Genomic DNA, 27,068 nt, shown 5'->3' on the forward strand with positions numbered 1-27,068 from the left:
AGACGGGAGCTATCATGTTTTTTGTTACCATAATGAAATTGCTGTGTCACCAATGACCATGAATATTTTCCGCATCTACTTACCAAAGAGTAAAATAACAACAATACTGAATTCAGAGGAAAATTCAAAACGGAAGGCCCTAAACAAATGGCAAAATCATAAGCTCGAACACATTAAACTAATGGAAAACAACTGTCATTCTTGCCTTGGTTTTAAAGCTAGCTAAACCTCTCACTTGTATGAATTAGAATCATGATAATAGTTGGTGAACTTCAGGAGATGGGTTCGAAAATTACCATTGATCGTACGGTGCAGTACTCTATGATTTCTTAGAACCACAGTTAAACAACAAAACAAACTGTATATGTATTAAAAAGATTTTAATATATTAAAATATTTGTAAAAGTTAATAAGTGACAGAAACTTGTACAACAAATATAATAAAAAACTATAACAGTATAAATCATCATCACAGAACTTTTTATATAACTGCACAATTTGAAACTTTTATCATAGAGTGTTTGAAACTACTGTACACACATACATGTTAGCAAACGTTTTAATATATTGATAACAATAATAAGTAGATTGATACAAATAGGTCTTTTAAATTATTTTTTTTGTATTTTTTACATGCATTTAAAATTCGAAATTATTACTTTTTTTTTTATTATTGCAAATGGTTATGGTGTTGCAAACAACCTTACTACGAAAATATCAAAATAAATGTACTGATGAAAACTTCCAATTTCATAGCATAAAAGTGAATTAAGGTACAATGGTATGCATCTTCGTATATACTGCAATACTTGTAGTGTAAGCTGTTTTACTATAAAGCTTTAGTTTCACACAGAGGCACTATTCATAACTTTGGTATAATATACAAAATACTGCAGAGTTTACATTTAGACAACAAGGACATAATATATAAATAAAGAGACATACTCTATTGGACAGAGTCTTAATATAGTCGTTTTAATTCGGAACTTTTTCTGCAAAGACGAAGACAAAATATAAAGAGACACACTTTATGGGACGGAATCTTAATAAAGTCATTTTAATATGCAGAACTTTTTTATGTTCTGCATTGACAGCAAGTAAATAATATAGATAAACAAGGAGACATACTCTATTGGCCGTTTCAGAATCTAATGCATCCTGAGTAATATTTTCGAAAGCGTTCACCAAAGCGTTTTGATTGGTTTGAAACGTTATAAACAATGGAAATTCAACCAACTACGTAAAGTGGTTTTCACTTTTGGATACGAACAATGAAATTACCCATGATGCTCTAGATTCTGGAACGGCCAATTATTGGATGAAAATTTATGGTTAGTTAATATGAATCAAAACTTTTGTTGTGTTATATGATAGGGGATAATCACACATTTACATGTTGATAGACAAATGTTCAAACTGATACAAATATATAAAAAAAAATTGTCTAATTTTAAACAATGGCTTCAAATTCTTTTCGTAAATTTTACAACCAAAAAGTGCAATAAATTCTTTGGATTTTGAATACAAACGTATCAGATATAAAACATGTTGTTTCTGTAAATGATACATTATTACACTTGGCACTTCAAGATTTATAAACCTGATAATGTTTCTTTTGTCGAAAATTAATATTGTATAAAACAAAGAGCAGTTAGAATAATATATATGTGGATTTTTTAATAACTTCACTGTATGAACTTACAAAGGGGGATAATTCAATTTCAACGACAATTTCATTAAATACTGCAGGGTGTTAGTTCCCTTTAATCTCGAATGGAAGGTTATCATTTTTCCCTGTAGGTTTAAACCACAATATATTCAAATTATTCAAGAATAACCAGGAAGCTAAATAGATCAACAAGTATTTTACGAAAATTTGAATAAAAAAAACATTTCATTATTTTCCTTTTAAAGACAAACATGAATATTTAGACATGAGTTAGATTCCTTTTAAAATCTATGTCAAGATAATCACCCTTGTATACTGACTTGCAACCATGATTACAGTTTAAAAAAAAAGTGTCAATCCATCTCTGATTATAGGTAAATTTATATTTCAATTCAAATTCATAAATTTACCTTTTGAAAAATATATTTTCTAAACGATACTCTGATCAGGTCAGCACAATCAAATTTTAAATTCAATAACCCTGATTTTAAACAAAAATAAACAAATTTAAAATGATACAAAAACGAATAACTGTAGTATCTCCAGTGTCTAACTTTAGTAGCATACTAATTCTTTTCCTAACTTCCGCCTTCGTTTTTCGGCGTAGAATTTGTATTCTAGGTTCTGCATCTGTCTTCCTACATCCGTGTTGACCCTTGACCCATAGTTTCCTGAGTTGGTGTTTGGCATGTCCGAAGAAAATATACTGGCTTTCTCTGGTAAGGGATCTTTCTCTAGCTGGTTGCCCTGGAAACAGAATACAAATATTGCTATCAGTATTTTATATCTCGAGCATTATTAAAGGAAAAGTGAAAAAAAAAAAATATCACATGGTGGAATAATTCTTTAGAAATTATATACATTCAAATATTAATCAAAGGTATCAGGATTATAATTTAATACACCAGAAGCGCGTTCGTCTAAAAGAGACTCATCAGTGACGCTCAGATTAAAACACTTAAAAGTCCAAACAGATAAAAAGTTGAAAGCATTGAGGACCAAAAATTCCAAAAGTCAAAATTTCAAACCTGAAACTTGTAACTTATACAACACATGGTTAGCTTGATAATAAGAATAAACCAATTGATTTTTCACATAATTATTCAAAGTTAATGCCAAATAAACAATTCTGAAATTTCAGAACTAATGAAAAGTAAAAACACAAAAATACCGAATATTCTGAACAATTCCCGTACTTGCAAATTTAAGTTGTTATAAATTATTTAATGATTGGAATTTGACCATTTGACGATCCAAAAAATATCAATTTGTTTTCTAACTTGGACTTCCAATTATGATAAGAAACGTTAACATTCTTTAAATTGCACATATAAAATTGAGAATAGAAATGGGGAATGTGTCAAAGCGACAATAACCCGACCATAGAGCACACAACAGCCGAAAAACCACCAATGGGTCTTCTATGTAGCGAGAAACTCCCGCACCGGAGGCGTCCTTCAGCTGGCCCCTAAACAAATATGTTTACTAGTTCAGTGACAATGGACGTCATACTAAACTCCGAATTATACAAAAAAAACTAAAATTAAAAATCATACAAGACTAACAAAGGCCAAAGGCTCCTGTCTTGGGGCAGGCGCAAAATTGCGACGGGGTTAAACATGTTTTTTTTTTAGATCTCAACCCTCCCCCTATACCTCTAGCCAATGTAGAAAAAAAAACAATTCGCACAGTAAAACTCATATGCATATGATAATTTGGTTCGAAATTTTTAAACATCAATATAATTTATTTTATGCTCCCTTCCTAATTGATTCGTTACCAAATAACCATGCCTATATTCTAATGTAACTAGTTATTCTCAATCCACCTTAAAACAAGCTATGGCTGATTCAGAGGGATGGATGCTCTCCTTAAAAAATGGAGAAACATATCGTATTTCAGAAACTAAAAAAATATGAGTCATGCATCAACACGACCTCAAATCTTGAGTCGGTACTTGTGAGCCTTTTAGGCACATATTTGAACACCCCTTATATGTACCTTGGGTCCCATATAATTATAGATTACCGTTGATCATCTCAATGAGCCGGTACGGCGAAAGCGAGAAAAGCAATCGAGTTGAGATGACCAATGATAATCTGTTTATCGCTCTTTTTTTTTTAACTTTGACTGACGTTGTCAATTTTAATAGCAACGTCACGTGCCTTCTGAGTTTCTAGCGATAATTTTCCATCTCAAGCGAGTAGCATGATATAAAAAATTATCACAAAAAAAAACAAAGGAAAAATGCACAAAATAGTAATAATTATATTGATCAATCATCAAAATCGGAAAAATGCAAACAATATATTTGTTATCTCACTCCAAACAAAACTGCACAAAAACATATCTTTGAAAAAAAAATTATATTCGGACATCTATTAGTCTTTTAAAAAACACAAAACAAACTCTGCATGAAAAGTCTTGTAAAACTTGTTAGATATAAATTCATCCTGTGATTAGAATTAAAGTGAACATATAATTTACCATTGTAATGCCACCATCACCCTGTATAAAATGTAATCAAATTAGTTGTAATATAGGTTGTCTCCCTTTCGTATCTTTGTCTTAAATTTTGCTAATGTTGTCTTTCATTTTTGCTAATGTGCTTTATCTATACGCCTTTTGGTGTTTCCTTTATACATAAGACTTGGCTCTGTACTTATGCATCACATGATTGTGTCATTGTACTATGGTAAATTTATATATTCTTGTGTTTAATTTTTGCTAATGTGCTTTATCTATATGCCTTTTGGTGTTTCCTTTATACATAAGACGTGGCTCTGTACTTATGCATCACATGATTGTGTCATTGTACTATGGTAAATTTATATATTCTTGTGTTTAATTTTTGCTAATGTGCTTTGTCTATATGCCTTTTGGTGTTTCTTTCATACATAAGACGTGGCTCTGTACTTATACATCCCACCATTGTGTCATTGTACTATGGTAAATTTATATATTCTTGTGTTTAATTTTTGCTAATGTGCTTTGTCTATATGCCTTTTGGTGTTTCTTTCATACATAAGAAGTGGCTCTGTACTTATACATCCCACCATTGTGTCATTGTACTATGGTAAATTTATATATTCTTGTGTTTAATTTTTGCTAATGTGCTTTGTCTATATGCCTTTTGATGTTTCTTTCATACATAAGAAGTGGCTCTGTACTTATACATCCCACCATTGTGTCATTGTACTATGGTTTATTTTTGTGTTTAACTTTTGCTAATATGTTTGGTCTAATTTTTGCGAATATGCTTGGTTTAATTTTTGCTAATATGCTTTGTCTATATGCCATTTTGTCGCGGCTTCTTTGTTACATATTAGTTTCTTTCTACAGTGATTAAGACTATAGCATAATGCTGACTGCTGAACTCCTATTTTTGACATTTATACCTATTATATCTGTTGATTTTGTTCACACATCGATGTCACATGGATTTTAATGCTACTGTCATACAAGTGAGAGATTTAGCTAGCTTTAAAACCAGATTAGATCCAATTATACTATTGTTTATATATTGAAACATTTGTGTTCAGTTGTTAACCGTTCTGTGGTAAATATTTCTTTTTAGAGTCTCCTCTTGGTTTTCTGACTGGGTAAGACAATGAACTGTGCATTTTACATAGATTTATAATTATAAATGAATATACAGATTTATAGAAATAAAGAATAATATTAAAGCATTGATCAGCTGCTCCTAGAAACATTTAGGAATAAAATGAAACGAAATAATGTTAAAAATATGTTTACCTTCGAATCAAAATCTGTTAAGAAACCCCAGTCACTTGACCTGTAAAATGTAAGAAAAAATAATACAGTGAAACCTGATTAAACCGAACCCTGAATAAAGCGGAAAGCTGTGTAATCCAGACTTGTTCTGAAGACCAATCATATCACATTTTATGCATTGTGAACCTGATGAAACCGAATACCTCTCGAAACCGAACAAAATTTCAAGTCTCGAAAGGGTTCGGTTTAGTCAGGTTTTACTGTAATAAGATTCTATTGAGTAAAAAGAGTAAAGACGATTGGTTCATCCTGTTAACTTGTCATTATAAAACATTATTCAACATTTGTTCGTCTTGTTTTACTTTTAGTTTTAGTTTCTTGTGTACAATTTGGAGTTTAGTATGGCGTTCATTGTCACTGAAGTAGTATATATATTTGTTTAGGGGCCAGCTGAAGGACGCCTCCAGGTGTGTGAATTTCTCGCTGCATTGAAGTCCTGTTGGGGACCTTCTGTTGTTGTCTTTTCTTTGGTCGGGTTGTTGTCTCTTTGACACATTCCCTATTTCCATTCTCAATTTTATGAAATATAGTAATATGTTTTTGGAGTTAAGTATGACGTCCGTTTTCACTAAACTAGTACACATGTTTGTTTTAAAAAGGGTCAGCCGAAGCCCACTTCCGAGTGCGGAATTTTCTAGCTGCATTGAAGACCCATTGGTGGCATTTAGCTGTTTATGCTATATGGTCGGGTTGCGGTCTCTTTGACACATTCCACATTTCCATTATCAATTTTATTCGGTACGTTTCCCTCAGTTTTAGTTTGTAACCCGGATTCCTTTTTTTCTCTATCGATTTATGAATTTCTCCTTTGTGAGGCCCATATAAGGCCCTTTACAATGTAAAAAAAATCCGCCCATTTCAGTCCAACACACCCTCGTTTTCATAATGCGGATTTTCATCTCGAGTTATATAAGAAAAATTACACAATCTGGAACAATACTTTGATTTATATATAAAATCAATGTTTCCAGTTTTAAAGATAATAATTTTCGATATGAATATTAAAATTAAATGTCAGTCTATTGACATGTATACATGTTTGAGTACCTATAACATCAAAGTCTTTGTAATGACATATAACATATTTATCGTGGTATGTTCATTGATTCTGTCTAAATTAAAGATATGTAATACAAATAAACATTTACAAAATCAATTTCTCCAACTTATCAAATGAACGTGGAAACAAGGAAATGCATGGCAGAATTCACAAACACAAAGATATATTTTATTGTATTGATTTTCCATAAAGAATTTTTCTTTTGAAAATTACTATTTTTATTGCGCTTTATCTTTAAACTGGCGAGACATCAATAGCTTAAAGCTAAAACAATCCTGGAATAGTTATTTTAGTTTCGTGTTCAAGATGTACTTCGAGACAGAATTTTCATTGTCTCATTGGCAAGTCTCATACCATATCTTCTTTTATGTATCTTTAGGTTGTATTTTTTTGGTCTTTGACGGATTAAACAACAACGCTTCTATTTAATAGAGCTTGATTGGTATAATTACAATAAAGCAAAATTTTGCTTCCGAAATTGGTACTGTAACTACTAGGGTTTGAACACGGGAGCGAGCAAAGTGTCCAGTGGCAAATTATATGTCTATATATGGGAACATAAGAAGATTCGTCGACTTCATGTACTAGTAATCTTATCGTGCTAAGATTTTTATTTTCCCCGCTTTATTGTAATAATGCTGTTAGAGCTCTATCCGATAGAAGCGTTATTGTTCCTGACTATATAAAAAAGAAGATGTGGTATGATTGCCAATGAGACAACTGTCCACACGAGACCAAAATGACACAGACATTAACAACTATAGGTCACCGTACGGCTTTCAACAATAAGCAAATCCCATACCACCTAGTCAGCTATAAAAGGCCCCGATAAGACAATGTAAAACAATTCAAACGAGAAAACTAACGGCCTTATCTATATAAAAAAGCACGTTTTTTAAGTTGCAAATGAAAATTAAAATACGGTCAGAAAAAACATGAGCTTGTGCAATACCAACAGCTTGATGAGCCTTGACTGTATTTATGCATTTTGTGTGTATATTTTCTCTTATTATAACAATGATATTGAGTTGGTTTTGATTTACTGATATCGAAATCAATTAAAACAAAATACAACTACTTAATCAGTGCTGAATTGGTAACTTTTCAGAAACAGTTTATCTAGTGGAAAGATAACTTTACCCGGATCGTATCTAAATTTACGGGTTCGGTAAACGACATCACGTTAAAAAATAGAGTTCCTGACTACAAAAGAGGATGATAATAAACTTCACCATCGACCAATTGCAAAGACAATTCCAACTTATATTTCAATTTGATTTTGCATACGATTTACCTACTAACAAAATATCTAAAACGGATTCCTTTCAAATAGATTATTGTATTTCGATTATTTTAAATAAATAAATATCTCTCGCACATTCCCGAAAACTCCAGCACCGGAATCTTTCCCGTACTAGGAATAAGAAAGAGAACTTCAAAATATCTCAACTATTCTTTTCTAATAGAAATATATTTCGATTGTTTTAAATAAATAAATACATCTCCCACATTCTCGAATACTTAGTGTTATTACGAAACATAGTAAAAATAGATTGTAAAATGAACGTACCAGTTTTTAAGACATCTCTTTTCTCCAGTGACAGACTCTTTCCAGATCGTGTCCTGTTTGACAGCATCACACTGGACATAGTCGCCTTCCTGTCTTTTCTTGTCGGCTGATACTTGTGTGGCCTGGTCTCTTCTGTCAGACGGGACACAGTTCTCGTGGTAGGCACTGCGACGAGAAACAAACAATCTTGAAGTTAATTTGTGCTTAGAATAAATCATAACATATATAACCCCACCCCAACCCTCATGACGTTTCCAAGGACTATTTGGCGCTATGCCGACGTCTATGACGTTTTGGACTTAAACATACGTGACCCGTACTATAAACAATTAGTGGCGTATGCAACAACAGCATATTAGATAACGTCGTCATTTGCTACCCCCCCCCCCCCCCCCCATCCCCCCCTAATTATTAATTATTTAAATCGATACCAACAATTATTCTCTTTCACTTGAAATATTAGGCTATTTTCGCTATTATACAAATATTTCAAATATAATATGTGTATGGGATAAAACACACATATTATATTTGAAAAAAAAAACATTTATTTGCCCCCTTCGTCCCTCCCCAAAATCCCAATCCCTTAAAATGTAGCTTTAAACGTGAATGTATCTCAAAAACATTTCACGTAGCTGTTTTTGAAAAACAAGAAAATAAACCTTTTTAATATTTTCCCTAAATTGACATTGTGTATTGAAAAAATAAAAGATTTAAAATTATGTTTAGAAAACGCTGTTTTATTGAATTTGTTGGAAGAAAAAAACATAACCCCCTCTCCCGTGAAGTTAAATGGTCCGTTATTCAACTGCTTTGAAAAAGATTAATACATATCGGAAAGAATTTTGAGTATCAAATTCAAACTTTCTTATGATATTCATGCAATTTAAATTGCATTTAATAGTTTCATTTCAAAATCAGTAACATAATAAAACCTTTTAAAGGATTAATTCTTATCTGGTTCCCGTTTAAAGAATCAATTTCAAGGTAGCAGTCAATAATTTTATTAGTCCCAGGTTGAAGAAAAAATGTATTACAAATTAGTAACCAAACTATGACCTTCCGTGTAGGTACTGGAAAATAACACAGACATATCGACTTTTGCATCGGGATCCTCGATTTCATGAGGATTTGTATGAGGGTCCTTCATTCCAGTATTGTTTTAATTTTTTTTTTAATTTTCTTTATTCTTTTAACATTTTGGTCATTATTCTCTATTCTTTATATTTTAGCAACTAATTATCTACTAATCCTAAATTCTTTATCAATTTTCTTTTCATTTTATTGTTTATATGATGTGCACCCACATCCACACCATCTGTTATATACATATACATAAAGATAAAGATAAAGATGAGAGAAAATGTCTACAACTCAAAACAGCAGTTTGGTTATTTTTATATTTTTTCTAGTTTCTTTTTTTTTTAAATTGCTAAAATATTTTTAATAGTTAATCATAAATAATTCACTATTATACCCCAATGGGACTGATAAAATACATGAAAATAGTGAAATGAATTAAGTGACTTGAGTCTTGATCCTAACTGGACGACTAGGTCAAGAGTACACTAATAAGCTACTTTAATTGTTATGGGTCACTACAATAATGTTATTTAACTTGTGACTTTATTTGCTAAATACGTTCCAACGCCATAACACATTGTATACAGATATCTACCTATAAAGTTCTAGTTGAGAATGTTATATTTGTAAGCAAATAAACGAGACAGATGCCATGTATTTTGTTATTTGACATTATTGTTTCGTTGTTCACATTTTTTGAAAGAAGAATTGGTATACCTCAGTGGCGGAACCAGAACTTTTCATAAGGGGGGGGGGGGGGGGTTGATTGACCTAAGGGGCGAACCGCTCCAGTCAGTTTTCAGGGATTCCCTATGATATACTCAACTTAATTTTTCCAACAAAAGGGGGGCCCCGACCCCCTGTATCCGCCTATATACCTTTTAATCTATTGATCGCAATAACAAACAAAATCAAATTATAGAGACAAAACCAAAATCATCTTTATCTAGAAATTTTCTTATTATATAATAGAATTTTAAACGTATACAGGCATTTACAAGATTAAAAGATCATATTTTAAATTGACAATAACTACACTTAATCTGAATTAATAATATTGTCTTACGTTTTAGGATAGAAAGAGAATAAGATTCCACTATACTGACGAGCCATGGATGATGTGTAAAATGTCGATGTTTTGTTTACGTTATCAACGACGATGTCATCAGGAAAATAAATCGGAGAGATGATTGTGATCAGGGAAATTCATTACCTTTAAATGGGTCCGTATTGATTGAATATAACGACAGATTATGTGATAAACTTGTTTGATGGGGGAAATTTACTTCAATCGATTATTGGAGAGTTGTATCTTGTGAAGAGTTGTCTCTTGTGGAGAGTTGTATCTTGTGGAGAGTTGTCTCTTATGGAGAGTTGTCTCTTGTGGAGAGTTGTCTCTTGTGGAGAGTTGTCTCTTGTGGAGAGTTGTCTCATTGTCAATCATACCACATCTTCTTCTTTACACTGGAGGATCGAATTATTCTAATTGGCTTAAATTATGTTTTGTTTAATAAGGTACAGTGGCAAATGTTTCAAGAATAAGAAACTTGACTAACGCACATTTGACTTGATTATTGTTCGAGTGAAATATTCTAATTTGCTACTGAAATGATGGTTTGTTTAATAAGTTCCAGTGGCGAATATTTCAAGAATAAGAACATTGATTAACGATCATATGACTTGATTATTGATGGATCGAAAGATTTTAATTGGCTACTGAAATGATGGTTTGTTTAATAACGTCCAGTGGCAAATATTTAAAAAAAAAAGAAACTTTATTTTGGACTCATGACTTGATAATTAATGGTTCGAAATATTTTAATTGGCTACTGAAATGATGGTTTGTTTTAATAACGTCCAGTGGCAAATGTTTTAAGAAAAAAAACCTTTATTTTGGACTCATGACTTGATAATTAATGGTTCGAAAGATTTTAATTGGCTACTGAAATGATGGTTTGTTTTAATAACGTCCAGTGGCTAATGTTTTAAGAAAAAAAACCTTTATTTTGGACTCATGACTTGATAATTAATGGTTCGGAAGATTCTAATTGGCTACTGAAATGATGGTTTGTTTTAATAACGTCCAGTGGCAAATGTTTTAAGAAAAAAAAACTTTATTTTGGACTCATGACTTGATAATTAATGGTTCGGAAGATTCTAATTGGCTAAAACGGTGGTGTATTAATCAGTTCCAGTGGCAAATATTTCAAGAATAAGAAACTTGACTACCGGACTTATGACCTGTTATAACAGAATGAAGGGGTGAGAAAAAAGTGGACCATTAATCTAAAAACATCGTCAAAATAGAGCACAGTACAGCATGTCACATTCATCAATCATCAATACACATTTGAAAAATATTCATAGTGCAGCTAGCGTGGATAATAAAATGACAAAAAGCGAAAGATTCTAATTGGCCAATATGATGGTCTTTAATAATAAAGTCTAGGAGTAAATATTTCAAGAATAAGAAACTTGACTGGCGTATGCCGGAGGACTTGTTATAGGGTGAGAGAGAAAAAGTGGGTCATTGATCTAAATATGTCGTAAATATAGAGCATAGTACAGCCTGTCAAATCAATCAGCAACATACACTTGAAAAATATTCATAGTGCAGCTATCAGCTAGTGTGAATATTGAAATGACAAAAAGCGAAAGATTCTAATTCGCCAAAATGATGGTTTGTTGTAATAAAGTCCAGTGGCAAATGTTTCAACAATATGAAACTTGACTGGCGTACTCCCGACTTACTATAGGGGTAGAGGGGGAGAGAAAAGTGAGTCATTGAACTAAAAATATCGTCAATATAGAGCACAGTTCGTACAACATGTCAAATCAATCAGCAATACACATATACAAAATATTAATAGTGCAGCTATCAGCTAGTTTAAATAAGGACAAAAAGCGAATAATTTTGACAGATTTTCAAATCGTGATGGCAAACTATAAAAAAAAAAATTCTGAAGAAATATATATTGGTGGTTGCTTAACGTCCAGTGGCAAATGCTTCATGCATTTTCAGGACAAGAACAATCGTAAATAAAGGGTGATGATCCACCTTAAATATCAGAAATTTTTTTTAATCGACAGATTTTGTGAGAGGCAAAAAAAAATCAAAAAAATAGTTTTGCCCGACAAGATATGGGGCCGTCCCACAGTAATCTCGGAGTAGTCCCTGGTTCAAAATTTCCTGTAAACTTTTTGACTTGTCACCGGATTCATGTGAAAACTTGATTTATTGTACATATTAAGTGATTTTATATGAAATTAATGGTATAATATTGACAACATTTAAATACAGGTAAAAACACCACCTGGTGGGTGTAGGGAGATTTGTTATTTATAAACATTTAAATCAAATTGATTTTAAATCTTTATGTGAAGTGACACTTGTAAAGTGATTGAAAAGGTGTATTTTACAGTAGTTATATAATTGATGTTTTATTTTTTATTAGATATATAAGCGAATTACAGTTGAAGAGCTTTCAATTGATTAGGTTCGACAGGCAGGACAGGATTTTGAGTAAAAAAAAAGGCAGGATGAGTAACTTGGCCAAAAAAAAGGCAGGATGATAATTGTCGTAAAAAAGTCAGGATAAGCTAAGAAAAAAAAAGGCAGGACCGAATATACTGAAAAATGAAAAGGCAGGACAGAGATTACAAATTAAAAAAAAGGCAGGACACAATTTTTCATCCTAGCCCCCCCCCCCCCCCCCCCCCCATAAAAATCAAATGGTAGCTCCCTTAGTTTTCTGTCCTTTACATTCATGACATTGGGTGAGTTGAAAGCGTCTGAATAAAAGGGTTATTCATAATAATATTTAAGTTACCTCGAGATTTATAATTTGAATAAAAAAAACTTCAGCATGAAAAATAAATCATGAAATGAATTTATGAAAGGACAAACTTCTAAATAACTTGATTAGGGATTACAAATTATTCTCTCAACAACTAAATCATCATTGGAAAATAAATCTCTCTAAAACTTGATCGTGAATTACAAAATAATCTCTGAATAACTGCCTGAATCTTGAATTACAAACAGATCAAAACTCTCGATAACTACAATGTGAATAGGAAATCTGAATGTCGATAACTACATTGTGAATAGGAAATCTGAATCTCGATAACTACATTGTGAATAGGAAATCTGAATCTCAATAATAAGATTGTGAATCATAAATTCATCTCTAGATAACTACATCGTGAATCTTAATTAATCTCGCAATAACTAAACGGTGAATTATATATTTAGCTGTCTAAATAACTTCATCGTGATTAAGAAATTTTGCTCTCGATAATTACAAATTCGTGAATCACTAATTAATTGCTCGATAACTAAAGTGTGAATCTTAAATATATATGCCAATAACTGACCCAATGAATCTCAATGAATGAACTATGACTCAAACATCATTCTTGATAACTTAAGTGCCAATCACAAATCATGCTCAATAACTCCGAATCACAAATCATTCTCAATAACTCCGAATCAAAAATCATTCTCAATAATTTAAGTGTGAATCACAAATCATTCTCAATAACTTCGATTCACAAATCATTCTTTATAACTTCGAATCGCAAATCATTCTCAACAACTTCGAATTACAAATTATTCTCAATAACTCCGAATAACAAATCATTCTCAATAACTGAAGTGCGAATTACAAATCATTCTCAGTAACTGAAGTGCGAATTACAAATCATTCTCAATAACATAAGAGCCAATCACAAATCATTCTCAACAACTTAAGTGTGAATCACAAATCATTCTCAATATAAACTTAAGTGTGAATCACAAATCATTCTCAATAACTTCGAATCACAAATCAATCTCAATAACTCCGAATTAAAAATCATTCTTAATAAATTTCAACAGACTTAGTAGCCATAAAACAATTTATCTTTAGTTTTTGCTCAAGTTTTAGTATAGCAGTCCTTAGAAAGTCCTATAATTAGTTGTAACTTACGTTTAGTGTGTAACAGTCAAAATGAAGTCCTCGAACAGACTAAGCAGACATTTTTATAATTTACTTTTAGTTTTTGCTTACGTTTTAGTATAGCAGTCCTTAGAAAGTCCTCTAATTAGTTTTAACTTACGTTTAGTGTGTAGCAGTCATAATGAAGTCCTCGAACAGACTAAGCAGTCAATTTTACAATTAACTTTTAGTTTTAACTTACGTTTTTGAGTAATACTCATGAGAAAATCTTCCAACAGACTTTGCAGCCATTTTTACAATTTACTTTTATCCATAGCAACTTTCACGTCTACCTAATTATTATGATTCATATCTATATTTCTATAAAAGAAGGTCCCACAGGGTTATAAAAATCTTCACAATACATTTATTATTCTAAAACATGATGGTTACATGAATGACTTATTAACTGTTGCAAGTCGAGTTTTCTTAGCATATTATAGTCTGAGAGAAAATGGTTATAATTACATAGTCCTTTGGGATGTTTTGCATTTAATTTTACATGTCATCTACAAAGATTTTTTTTCTTTTCTTCTACAGAAGATTTATTGTGTATGCTTAATATACTTACTAATTTAAAATGCATAGAAATATTTGCTAGGTCTACATGTATTACATTTTCTAATTCAATACAAGATTTGAACTTTTTGGACGTCGATCTGCATATCATTAACGAAAAGTGCACTATTGAACACGTGACATATCCAATGATGCACTTGGTTCTTGTATAGCTACAAGCAATTCAAAATGTCTGCTTGTAGGTGTTTACAAAGTAATAAGTATTTCCCTCGACAATGTTTCACTTTTTCAGAGATGCGTTTTTGAAAGCCGGAATTACAAAGATTTTATTTCTGTCTTGAAGGGTTTTCCTTCTTGGAGCCTAATTTGAGTATATATGTATATTTTACTAGATAAATAAGAATGTGTATTTTGAATTATTCTGCTTCCTTTCTTTTCTTCAATGTTCAATCAAATTTATGTTTGTTTAAAATTGAAAGTTTGTTTTTGTTCAATATCTATTCATTTGCCTGATTTGAGAAGGAAAACAAAATCCTATCCACAAAAAGACAGAATTTAGTAGTGTGTAAGGTTATTCAGGACAGTTGTAGGCCATTGTAGTTTCTGTTTAACTTTCGTTTATTGTCCACCCCTTTAAAAGAAATGCTTTCAAATGAACCTCGTCATAATATTTTTATATTATATTTATTTATGGCCATTGGAGTTTTCGACAAAAATCAGTCTAGCCAACCTCGGTGTATTTGTTCTTAAGAAAAAAGACTGTTGAAAAAAATATTCTCTTGAGCCGAGTTTAAAATTTAAAATCTTCTATAGCGATCATTACACGATTATAACATCTATTGCATAGCAATATTTTATAAATCGGAAACAGTGTTAACAGTGGCGGTTTCAGAATTTTTCATAACTGACTGACTGCCGAAGAGGGAGTCCACTCCAGTCACGCTTCAGTGATTCCCTATATAAGCAACCATTTTTTTCCCAAAAAGAGGGACCCGGTCCCCTCCCCCCCCTAAATCCGCCTATGACACATACACAACTCTGATGTATGCGATAGCCAAACAAATTGTCATAATAGCAACGTGGAACGCAGATAAAATTGTAGCACTGATAGACGACAAAATGTTGTGGTGTGCATCCGTTCTCAATTGAAATGTTTGGACGAGTTCAGTCAATTAATTGATCGTTATATGCTTTACCTGCATAGCAAAAAAGACCCATGAATTCTGAGCGCGAACATTTTAACAAGGAATTCAAAGAGAACTAATTTTTATCATGTTCATTCATAATTCGTTTTTTATCTTGTGATCATGTTTCAATTTTCTCCTCAGTTGTAATAGAATAATTGATTTGCAATTATTTTGTCGATATTGTTTTATTTGGCAAATTTAACCTTAGTTTATGTGATAAGGCTTATTACCGACTTTTATGTTCTATAATAGTTAGCAAGGCGGAAATAACAATATAAAATAGCAATTACATCTACAAATGGAAAATGAGTTAATCGCGTGACACCATGACAATTAGATGTTTGATCTTACTATGATCACAATCGGCAATCCTCGGGTGACTCCGCTTCCCGAGGTGACTCCGCTTCCCGAGGTACGGAATCAGCCGAGTTGTGACGATTGCGTATGTTCACAATCGGCAATCCTCGGGTGACTCCGCTTCCCGAGGTACGGAATCAGCCGAGTTGTGACGATTCCGTATGTTCAGATACACGTTCTGTTAGAGGATAACGTTGGAAGACAGAGAGCAATATTTATAGCCTGGCATGCTCTGAAGGCATGCTGACCCAATCGAAAACTTCGTCGAACAGTGAGTCGTGATATCTCAGGCTAGCCGTGAGGACTATCACTACCGTTCTACATTCGGGAGTCAAGGGTAAAGGGACCGAATATTTCTATTGAATTCAAGTCTTAATCTTAATTAAGAAGGAATAGTGTTAATCTGCAGGACTTTGAATATTAATGAATCTGAATAAGACGTCCGTGACTAAAATTTATACAGTATATTCAAGGTTATTTTACCCTGCATCTTTACATTCCGTGGGATTTTGATTTTTTTGCTTATGATCGACATCCTTCTTATTCATTTTTGTTTAACTTAAAATTCTGTAAACATTACCTCCCTTTGTACATGTTGTATATATAAAGTTGGATATACATTGACGGTAGTGAACTTTCCTCGACTACAAATTTTGGAGTTTGTATAACAATTAAGGAATGACTGTAATATTTTTTCTGTCTATGAAGAAATAACATAAAAAATTTGGTGCACCCTGAATAACGCGCGTAGCGGGTTATCTAACAGTGTGCACCACATTTTTTATCATGTTATTTCGAAAAGACAGAAAAAATATTACAGTCATTTCTTATAATTTAATTCTAAATTCCATTTCAAACCTTAGAAAACCATGAAAAAACGTTGATGACATCACGGTCACATGACTAAATTATGTATATGGTCTGATAACAAAATAACGTCAGCCAATCAGAAGACGCGTTTCATCCAAAATTAAATCATTCAGAAATAAATAAATTCAGAAAGCTGTACGGTGAACCTATACGCGTCATTTGGTCTCTGATAGATAACTTTCTCATTGGAAATTTGATGCATATTAGCAGGAACATTTTAAATGCAGTTTTTTAACTAAAAATTTAGCAAAACTTTCTCTACTTTTGTTATTTTCAATTTTTATATTGAAGGGTAAACCAAGATCAGTATCGTTTCAAAATATATTATGTAACGATAATATAAAAAAGAAGATGTGGTATGATTGTCAATGAGACAACTATCCACAAAAATACCAAAATGACACAGACATTAACAACTATAGGTAACCGTACGGCCTTCAACAAAATCATGATTCAATCATATGAATGACGGTAAATAAGAAAAGTATGTACGTGTTCTACATACAATATTAGAGTATTATTTTTATAGTTTATATACGTCGTCACATTTACCAATGTTCAGTAAATTTACTTGACATGTGTAAATGGAAAACATGGACAATTTAAAATTATAGATAAGGTGGTCAAGTCTGAATAAATTATTTTTTTTGCAGATTAATCGTATAAAGAGGCGGATTTAGGATGCAGGGGCCCGGCCTCCCCCTTTGTGAAAAAAATGGTTGGAAATTTAAGGAATTACTGAATAATGACTGGAGTTGGCCTTCTTACGTAGTTAGTGACGCCTCTCCCCTCTTTGTGCAAATCTCTGCATCTGCTACTGGTTTAGTGTTAGAGGTTAAAATTCTGATGTAAAATAAATAATACTGGAATGGCCCAGTTTGCTTTATACAGGTATATGATTATTCATTTTAAAATGATGGGTCATAGTTATTTTTAGAAAATTCGTAATTTTTGATTCAGACCTTTGAGTGATACCAAGTAATTCAACAGAATTTGCGAGACTAAAGATTTTGTGAGGTAGGACTGATTGGGGTCGGGATTTAAACATGTGAAGTACATGTAGTATATTTTCTCGGGTATCAAAAATGTCAGATGTTTTGTAGATGCCATTGAACTGTCAATAACACGTGTTTAGTCGATTGATGGTCTGGTTATTTATTATTTTAGTGTACGTGTACTTGCATGCGTTTGTAATAATATAACTTTTATTTTAATATCTAAAATATGGCTTCATTGTATAATTTTTTTTTCAATGTACCAAAAATTAACCATTTTGATGATACTTAGTTTTTTTTTATATTCTTTATTTACTATCGTGACTATATGGATTGTTTCATTCTCTCTGGTGTTTTTTTAGTCTGGGCTGATATGCATAAAATTACTGAAATTAAGATTTGTTCCGAACGGACGGAGTTTTCTACATATTCTACGATAAATAAGTACTACGATTGGATATCTTAGATTAATATGATTAATGATTTTATGCATATCACCCCATTTTTTATACGTACACATTTTTAAATTGGCGGATCCAGGGTGGGGGGATGGGGGGTGGGGGGTGGGGGTCCGGAGGTTGGAACACCCTTTTTTTTTTTGCGGTTCAAGGCATTTGAATTGGGACATATAGTTGGACCCCCCTTTTTAACTATAATTAACCACTACATTATAATTGATGATTGAGTGTTGGTTGCTTTACGTCCAGTGGCAAATAGTTCATGCATGTTCTGGACGAGAACAAAATAACAATAAATGTAATAGGTAGGTCTTGTAATAGAGGCCATCCGAGATTAAGGTCGGGGACATTTGGTCTGCCACTGGAAAATGAGGGTATATTGGCTAGGGACAGGAAATTTGCCTTGTGACAGTTCACCTACGGACCCTTTAGGGAGTTGTTGCAATGGTTCTTAACGTACAGAGAGCCTGTCACTCTCTTTACACGATGCATCGGATTTAACGTCCCCAGATATGAAGCTATTTCTCTAATAGGTGTATAATCTTAAAAACTTTATAAATGTTGGACCACTGTTTTCTAAAATCAACGTAGTAATATATAAAAAGAGTCAATATAGTCTTTTATTTAGATCGCCTAGAAGAAGACACAATTCTGTCCAGTCAGAACCTTGTAGGGTTTATTATGTACTAAAGATACATATACATGTAATTGTTTACATGTCAATGTGTTTGTATTCATATTTTATTGCTTAATTTGGTGCATAGAATTTGTTTAAATACTCTTTTGTCATAATTTAAACTGAAATGACCTAATAATACACGTAATTATAGCCCTATATTTCCTTCGATACGAGGTATTATGTGTCAATATTCCAGTGTTCCGTATACAATATACCCGACCTTGATGGAACAAAAAACCGTTACAATTTAAAAAGACCAGATCCTTCGATAGTGTCTTGTGTTTATTTAAAAGTTTAAATATGAGCTATTGTTTATTTGTATCTGTTAGAGAAAGAAATGTCTTTTTTATTCATATAAAGTGTTCATAAGTGAGTATTTAAAACCAATTTAAGAATTGAAAGGCTGATTCGACACTTTTTACTACATGTGTATTACTTTGAGTCTAGACACTAGACCACTTTCCATCTCCCTAGACTATAAAGATACAGGATGCGAATTCCCTTCGGTTGTTGACATGCTATACGGAAGGGGTTTGGTCATTGTTGGAGGCCATTCGGTTTTATAGCTTTCAATGTAGCTTGTTAAACGCCCGTTTACAGGACGTATTTTGGGTTATCGTCGTCCGTCAGTCGTCAACATCTCGGACATTAACTCAAAAATACGCTTTAACCAATTTACATGAAACTTTGGTGAATTGTTCATATCTTTTGACGTGAGCTCACTTCCGTTTTTTTTAAAACGCAGCAAAGAGGAGATAACTTTCTTTTAAACGCAGCAAAGAGGAGATAACTTTCTTTTAAACGCAGCAAAGAGGAGATAACTTTCTTTTAAACGCAGCAAAGAGGAGATAACTTTCTTTTAAACGCAGCAAAGAGGAGATAACTTTCTTTTAAACGCAGCAAAGAGGAGATAACTTTCTTTTAAACGCAGCAAAGAGGATATAACTTTCTTTTAAACGCAGCAAAGAGGAGATAACTTTCTTTTAAACACAGCAAAGAGGAGATAACTTTCTTTTAAACACAGCAAAGAGGAGATAACTTTCTTTTAAACGCAGCAAAGATAATATCATTTTATTTTGAATGTAACTAGTCTAAGAAGATATAATATGGGTTTGAACGCATCAAAGATGATGTTATTTTAATCTAAGAAAATTTTGAGTACGATTCGTTAAGCATATACGATATACTATTAAGGCCTATGTATAAAACTTTGATAGTTTTATAGACTTAAGTTGGTTCAAAACTATAAATTTAAACGACAACTTGCATAAAGACAATCGCCTATTGATTCTTACTATATTAAGTATATAGACTGAGAATACAGATTAAAATATACAAATAAGGCCACACAAACTCAGTTCTTCGTTCTTTTAAAATAATGTTAACAAGCGGAAATAAATCAATGTTATCCTCAAAAAAAGGGGAAAACTACAGAACGTAAAATACTGAGCTTAAATGGCGTTAATTCATAATTTAAATTTGTAATTCCTTTCATAAGAAGACTTATAATAATAAAGGCTGCTGTATGTTTTGGTAGAATAGATAGATGATATTGCGTATGCGTCTATGAGGCGGCAACATGACAATTCAACTCGTTATTTTGTGAGATTGTTTCCTCGTTTGCAAACTTCCCGCATTCTGATTTCTTTCTAAGCAAATGCCAAATATTAAAAACCCTTTTAAAAACTCCCCATTTTAGTCCCATGTAAAACAAGAAGCCGTCTTGTATTGTTAATTGCCAGTGTTTAAAGAATAGCAGCAATTCATGTTCAAAGCAAATATTAAGAGTAAAACAACACAAGCCGTAATGTGTCATTTTCAAAAGGGGGTTCCCAAACTTGGAAAAAAGGGGTGTTCCGACCATATGGCCCTATTCAAATGCATTGATCATCTCTTAAAAAAGGGGTCTAACCCCCGGAACCCTCCCCTGGATCCGCCACTGATTCCGTTTCGATTGAATCCTGTTTGACAGTTGCCACTTTGCTATAGAACATACATCTCATCTACATATTCTATATTCGATAAAATTGAGAATGGAAATGTGGAATGTGTCAAAGAGACAACAACCCGACCAAAGAGCAGACAACAGCCGAAAGCCACCAATTGGGTCATCAATGTAGCGAGAAACTCCTGCACCCGGAGTATACTATTTTTAATCAAACATTACGAACTTATTGTGACTAGATACAAACAAACAAACAAACAAACAAACTGGGGTGGCCTTACTCGAGCGGTATAAAGCCAATACGACAATTAAGTATAACTATATAAGTTATGACCTGGCATTTTGTCAAACCGTGTTGAATCTATTTCAAACATTTAAAATCCTTGAAAACTTTATAACTCTATTAAAGTTTTAACAGAGTCATACTTTAGATACTTTATGACTTGTATTTGTTAGTTTATTAACGTTTTAATGTGTTGTTCAAGTCCTTGGTAAAGTTAAGTTTGCAGTATTTCGACTAAAACGAACCGCTAATCATGATCGACGTTTGTTACTGCTGATTTCCTAATACATGTAAAGCAAGACTTTGGTTGGCTTGTTTGGTCTAGATATAGGAAGATGTGGTGTGTCTGGTTGTATATATACGTTAGTTCAAGGTTTCTAATTAACATTGACATCTTCAAACAATATATAGGCATACTTTAACCTGTATATATTATATTTGATTAGACGTTATCCTTATTACAAGTGTACAATAAACGAACAAAACAAACATGCTAATCAAAGTATTGCTTTACATATATTAGGAAATTAGCTGTAAAACATCTTAGAAGTTTCCGGGTCGGAAATCGCAATATGAAATTTTGGTTGAACTCTCAGTGCTATTGAAATGTTCAATATTAAATGTAAATATTAGAATAAAGTAACTAGTATTTGCTTTAGATGTTTACAAGTTATATAGTATTGACATTGTATAAGATTTAAAATCGAACCCGGATTTAAAGGAAATGAAATTAAATGTAAAATTAATAAATATTGGGTTTACAAGCATCACCTGCAATTTATTCATAAATAGAATACTGTCATCAAAAATGGTGTCCTTTGTCAAAATAATCGAAACGGCAATATTTACAAGTGCAAAATTTCAGTCATTTATATGCATGGTCCAACTAATAATGACCCTTTGACAGGCTATTTCTTTTTTTATGTGATATACGAAATTAAAATAGCCTTTCAAGACGTCAAAATTATTTTGAATACTATATGTATACTTTTTTTAGATATATTTATTCTATTATCAAATAAGACAGGGATTTATTCAAGTCTTGTCTTGTTCTGATAATTAATTAATTAAATGTTGTAGAATGTATATAACGAAGTATTTGTAAGTGTAGCGAGAACCACAATATTATATATAATAGCAGATAATAGTTTCCCTTTTCTCCTTGTTTTTGTTAATTTGGATATGTCACTTGTGAATTAATAAGAGGGGCCCGGGGTCGAACTCCATTTTCTTCTTAACTTTTTATTATGTTAAATTAGACAGAAACTAGTTTGAATTATCACAAAGCGAACACTTCCTCAAGACATGAGAGTTTGTACTGAATATGCCGCATGAAACATTTGCCACTGGACGTTAAGCAACCAACAATGCATCAATCAATCTAGACATGAAATCACTTATACATATATATAGATATATATATTTATTTTAGTTGTCTGCGATTAGAAAAAGATTTTTTTTTTATTTCCAATTACGAACCCCAAAGGACATAAACATATAACAACATCAATATATTTCCATAAAAACAATTGAAACAATGAGATAAAAAAAAATTAATAAAAACAATTTAAGTTCTTATTAAAGAATATGCAGATAAATAATCTATAATATCTATTAGATATCCATTGCATTATAAGTATGTATTTTTAACATAACTTTGAGTTTTGTTAAACTAATTTAAAAGTAATAAACTAACCTCTTTCGAGTAGCCAACATGTAACTCCCAACCATACCTCCGCTCATTTTGACGGAGTAATTCTTTTTGTAATTCCAAGTGAAAAATTATAAATAAAGTTATTTCAGTCTTCCACAATTCGATACACGTTGTCTTCTTATTCCTTTCAAGTTTTAGTTTATATCCATATTTTCCTTTTCACTATTTATTTTTAAAGGATTATAATATCCAAACAAGTTTGGTCGTAACTAAGTATGTGTACGTTCTTACGTTCCGACTTATAACAATGTCAGGTATTTAACAGTCACGGTTATAATTAAGATCTAATTAACACAGTAATCCGACTTCACGCCGAGCCAAGCATGACAAAACTTGTTTAAACACCTTATTTCCTTTACACGGATATTTAATTGATTGAATACGTTCGAAGTATATGGCTTGTATTGATCGCTATTTTTTATCTACCTTAAGAAATATATAACCATGCACCTATATGATTTCCGACAACAAAGGGACAATAGTTTACCAATACACATTCCAAAGCAATACACGATCAGCTGAGTATCGACATTCGTGTCATTAAATGTCAGTCAGGAAGGATTATGTCTTAAGAAACTTTTATAGTCGTTTGATTGATGGGTTTTGACTTTAGTTATAATTGAAAAAAAAGCTGATCGCCTGACGTTTGATGATTACCAGGCAAATTATATATCGCGTTCTTGTTGCACGGTATACAAGTGGCGGAATCCAGAGGGAGGGTCCCTCCCCCTTTTTTGGGACGCTCAAGAATTTCTATAGTAAAATTCTACTATACAAATCCTTGGGACGATCAATGCATTTCAATATTTCAATGGGGACATATAGTTTGAGCTCCCCCTTTTTGGGGGACGAAGTCAATGCATTTGAGTTGGACCCCTTTAAAAATGGCTGTATCCGCCCCTGTATATGGTGAAAATGTCTTGATGTTTTTTTTTAAATATAGGCAAACGCCCATGAATTTCCTTTTAGAGTTCTAATTTGAAATCATACATGTTTTCCCGTTTGAATGGTTTTACACTAGTATATGCTCTTTATAGCTTGCTGTTCGGTGTGAGCCTAGGCTCCGTGTTGAAGACTATACCTTGGCATATAATGGTTAACTTTAATAAATTGTGACTTGGATGGAGAGTTGTCTCTATGGCACTCACACCACAGCTTCCTATATCTATAGTATTTGTATGTAACAGTATGTGTAAGTATAAGCCTCTCCGTGTTGGTTGTGGTTTGTTGCAGTCAGAATTTAATTATCACGGAATAATTCGCCAAACATTGCACATTTATTTGTAAATTTATACTTCGTGTACACAAAAGAGTACTAACATAGTTTTCAGTCCTGTCTTTTCTTCTTCAATTCGTTGTATGACTGTTTGGATTTGAAAACAGAAAAGAAAATGATAGTCCCAAAATATGTTTTCAAAAATTGCCGAACAAAATACGATAAAGAAATGAATAATGGGGTAATATAAGGATTGGAGAATAATGGATGTCATTTAGAAAAATATATATGGAATTGAAGGATAATAGTGGCGGATCCAGACATTTTCATAAGGGGAGGGGCCCACTGACTGCATAAGAGGGGGCCCGCTTCAGTCATGCTTCAGTGATTCTCTATATAATCAAAAAAAAATTCTCACAAAAAGGGAAACCCGGGCCCCCTCAAAAACCCTCTAAATCCGCATCTGAGTGGGTGACAGGAAATAAAGAATAGAGAAAATTCACATGAAGAACAATATGTTGGCGTCAGATGTAAACCAATGGCCAAACTTTCATCACATGTTTAAATGCAATTGGAAATTTGTCTTTGCGATCTCCCTATTTTAAAATTGAGAATGGAAATGGGGAATATCACCAATTTGACTCAGTCAACTCGGCGAGAAATTCCTGCAACCGCTGTCCTCTAAATAAGTAATATCCTTATTTTGTGACAAACCGTACCATTATAATAGTAACCGCATTAAATATTAATACTTTAATATTCCAATATTACAAAAATTGTTCTAGATAAAATTTTCTATACAGAACATGACTCGTATAGTTCATTATTTTTTGTCGTCTGTACTTTACAGTTATATCGATAAAAGTTCGTCCGGATTATATAATATCTCCTATGTTGTCTGCAAAAATCCAATACAAACACACTTAGTTAGAATTTATCTTAAAAAAATTGTAATGTTCACGATTAATCAGAATAAGTCTGCTAAAATCCTATATGTTCATACTTAGTCGGAACAAGGATTTGTATAGACGTTAAGCATGTTATTGCGTCAATGCCGTGAAATGCGACAGAGCAATTTGATAAATAGCTCTTCTATGAAAACTAACTAATTCAGCTTTATGAAATTTATATCCATAGATTAGGCAGGTATTACTGTTTCCAAAAATATTAAAAATATTCTTTAACTTTTCATAATAGTTTCAAATAATGATACAAATATTACCAAAACGTCAAAAATATGCGTGTCAGACGTAACAAATTATTCGCAAAATAACTTTTGCGGGAATTTTTGTGGTCTAATAAAAAGTTAAAAATCCGCGAAAATTCGCATGAATGATAAACGTCTAATATAATTTATGACACCATTGCTGTTTTTTGTGTTGATCGATCGGTAAAAAATTATTTTTTCAAAAATGAATATTTCTCGCCATGGTCAGGTTTCTGAAAATGGTAAGTTATAAAAATTTATCGCTTTTTAAAATATCAGATGATAGAAAATTTTGTTTTTATAAATTATTCCTACAAATGTGCTTAGATAGACCATTTCAAATCCGGAATTTTACAGCACTCGCACCACAAATAAATACGTATTGGCCTTGGGAAAATGTCTTGCAAGATTGTCCAATGTCGAATTTCGCTGCTTTTTACATAAACACTGTTAGTTTCAACGTCATTTTATTAAATATTCAATTTGTAGCATATAAAACAGTGCTTTTTCGTAATTGTGCTTTCACCCCACAATACGATAACATACTTTTTGATAAGCTGTTAAGTCGAAATGACTTCGTTTTTTAACAAATCAAATGTCTTGCAAGTTTGTCCACTGAGCAATTTTTTTACGTTTTGAACGTTTTCGATTCGGGACGCTATACATATATGTGTTTCAAATTATTTCTAAAAGTTTGTTCTTTGTTTTAGTGTTAAACACCACATCATGTATAAGCGACATAATCACATTTGTTGTATTTTATTGACCTGTCATCAAAGGTAGGAGAAGCCGGACATCAGGCGACCTTAAGTTAAAATAGTTGCAATAACTGTCGATTAGGATCGGAGTCGAACAAAAATCGCCACGAGCGTATCTTAAAATTACCATGCTTTTTATCACTTTATATGAACTCATTATTTTGGCCAATCCTCCTCCTAGGCCATCGAATTTGAAAGCAGTTCGTATTATCATATGATATATGAACGATGTTTCATTGTTTTTAAATAACAAGTACGGTTCGATTTTATGTTTTAAGATCAGAGGACAATACAAAATAACCAAATTACAAATTTCGAAAATAGATAGAATCATAGAAACCACGATAAGAACTGCAATATATAAAAGTAGTTATAATCAAATAGAAAATGAATTATTATCTAAAATGAAAAAAAAAACATATGGTAATTTGTCAATAAATAGGTAAAATATTAATTACAGAAAAGAAGAATTTCATATCCGAGACAGAGAGAATTAAATATTGTAAAGAGATAAAGAAACTAAAAAGAAAAGAGCAAAAAAATAAAAGTTACAATAAATATAAAGAAAAATACAACACAAGCCGAATCAGAAGTCCGAAAAGTTCATTTGATTGCGTATCTACCAGTAGCAAATATTTCATACATATTCAAGACTTTGAAGTATCCATATCGATCAAAATTGATTACAATCAAAACGAACCAAGTATACTCGATTACCGACGTA

At 32.2% G+C, this 27,068-nt stretch overlaps 1 protein-coding gene across 11 annotated transcripts in view; it reads right to left on the reverse strand.

Annotated features, from left to right (window-relative positions):
- Window positions 1-23,542, reverse strand: part of LOC134691515 (uncharacterized protein C2orf50 homolog) — a 45,218-nt gene extending 21,676 nt beyond the window's left edge. Inside the window, exons 1-5 of one of the 11 annotated variants that reach the window (XM_063552066.1) lie at window positions 23,146-23,512; window positions 8,095-8,259; window positions 5,426-5,465; window positions 4,157-4,177; window positions 366-2,416 (exon numbers count right to left, since the gene is read on the reverse strand). In XM_063552066.1, coding sequence (XP_063408136.1) covers window positions 2,225-2,416; window positions 4,157-4,177; window positions 5,426-5,465; window positions 8,095-8,259; window positions 23,146-23,192 — 465 coding nt within the window. In that variant the 5' untranslated portion in view covers window positions 23,193-23,512 and the 3' untranslated portion in view covers window positions 366-2,224. Of the gene's footprint in view, window positions 1-365; window positions 2,417-4,156; window positions 4,178-5,425; window positions 5,466-8,094; window positions 8,380-10,243; window positions 10,386-14,358; window positions 14,463-23,145 lie in introns of those variants that run through there. The other 10 variants (XM_063552065.1, XM_063552067.1, XM_063552071.1 and 7 more) reach the window with 10 other exon arrangements.
- Between the last annotated feature and the right edge of the window lie 3,526 nt (window positions 23,543-27,068).

The sequence above is a fragment of the Mytilus trossulus genome, chromosome 11, assembly GCF_036588685.1.
Source record: "Mytilus trossulus isolate FHL-02 chromosome 11, PNRI_Mtr1.1.1.hap1, whole genome shotgun sequence".
Lineage (NCBI taxonomy): Eukaryota > Metazoa > Mollusca > Bivalvia > Mytilida > Mytilidae > Mytilus > Mytilus trossulus.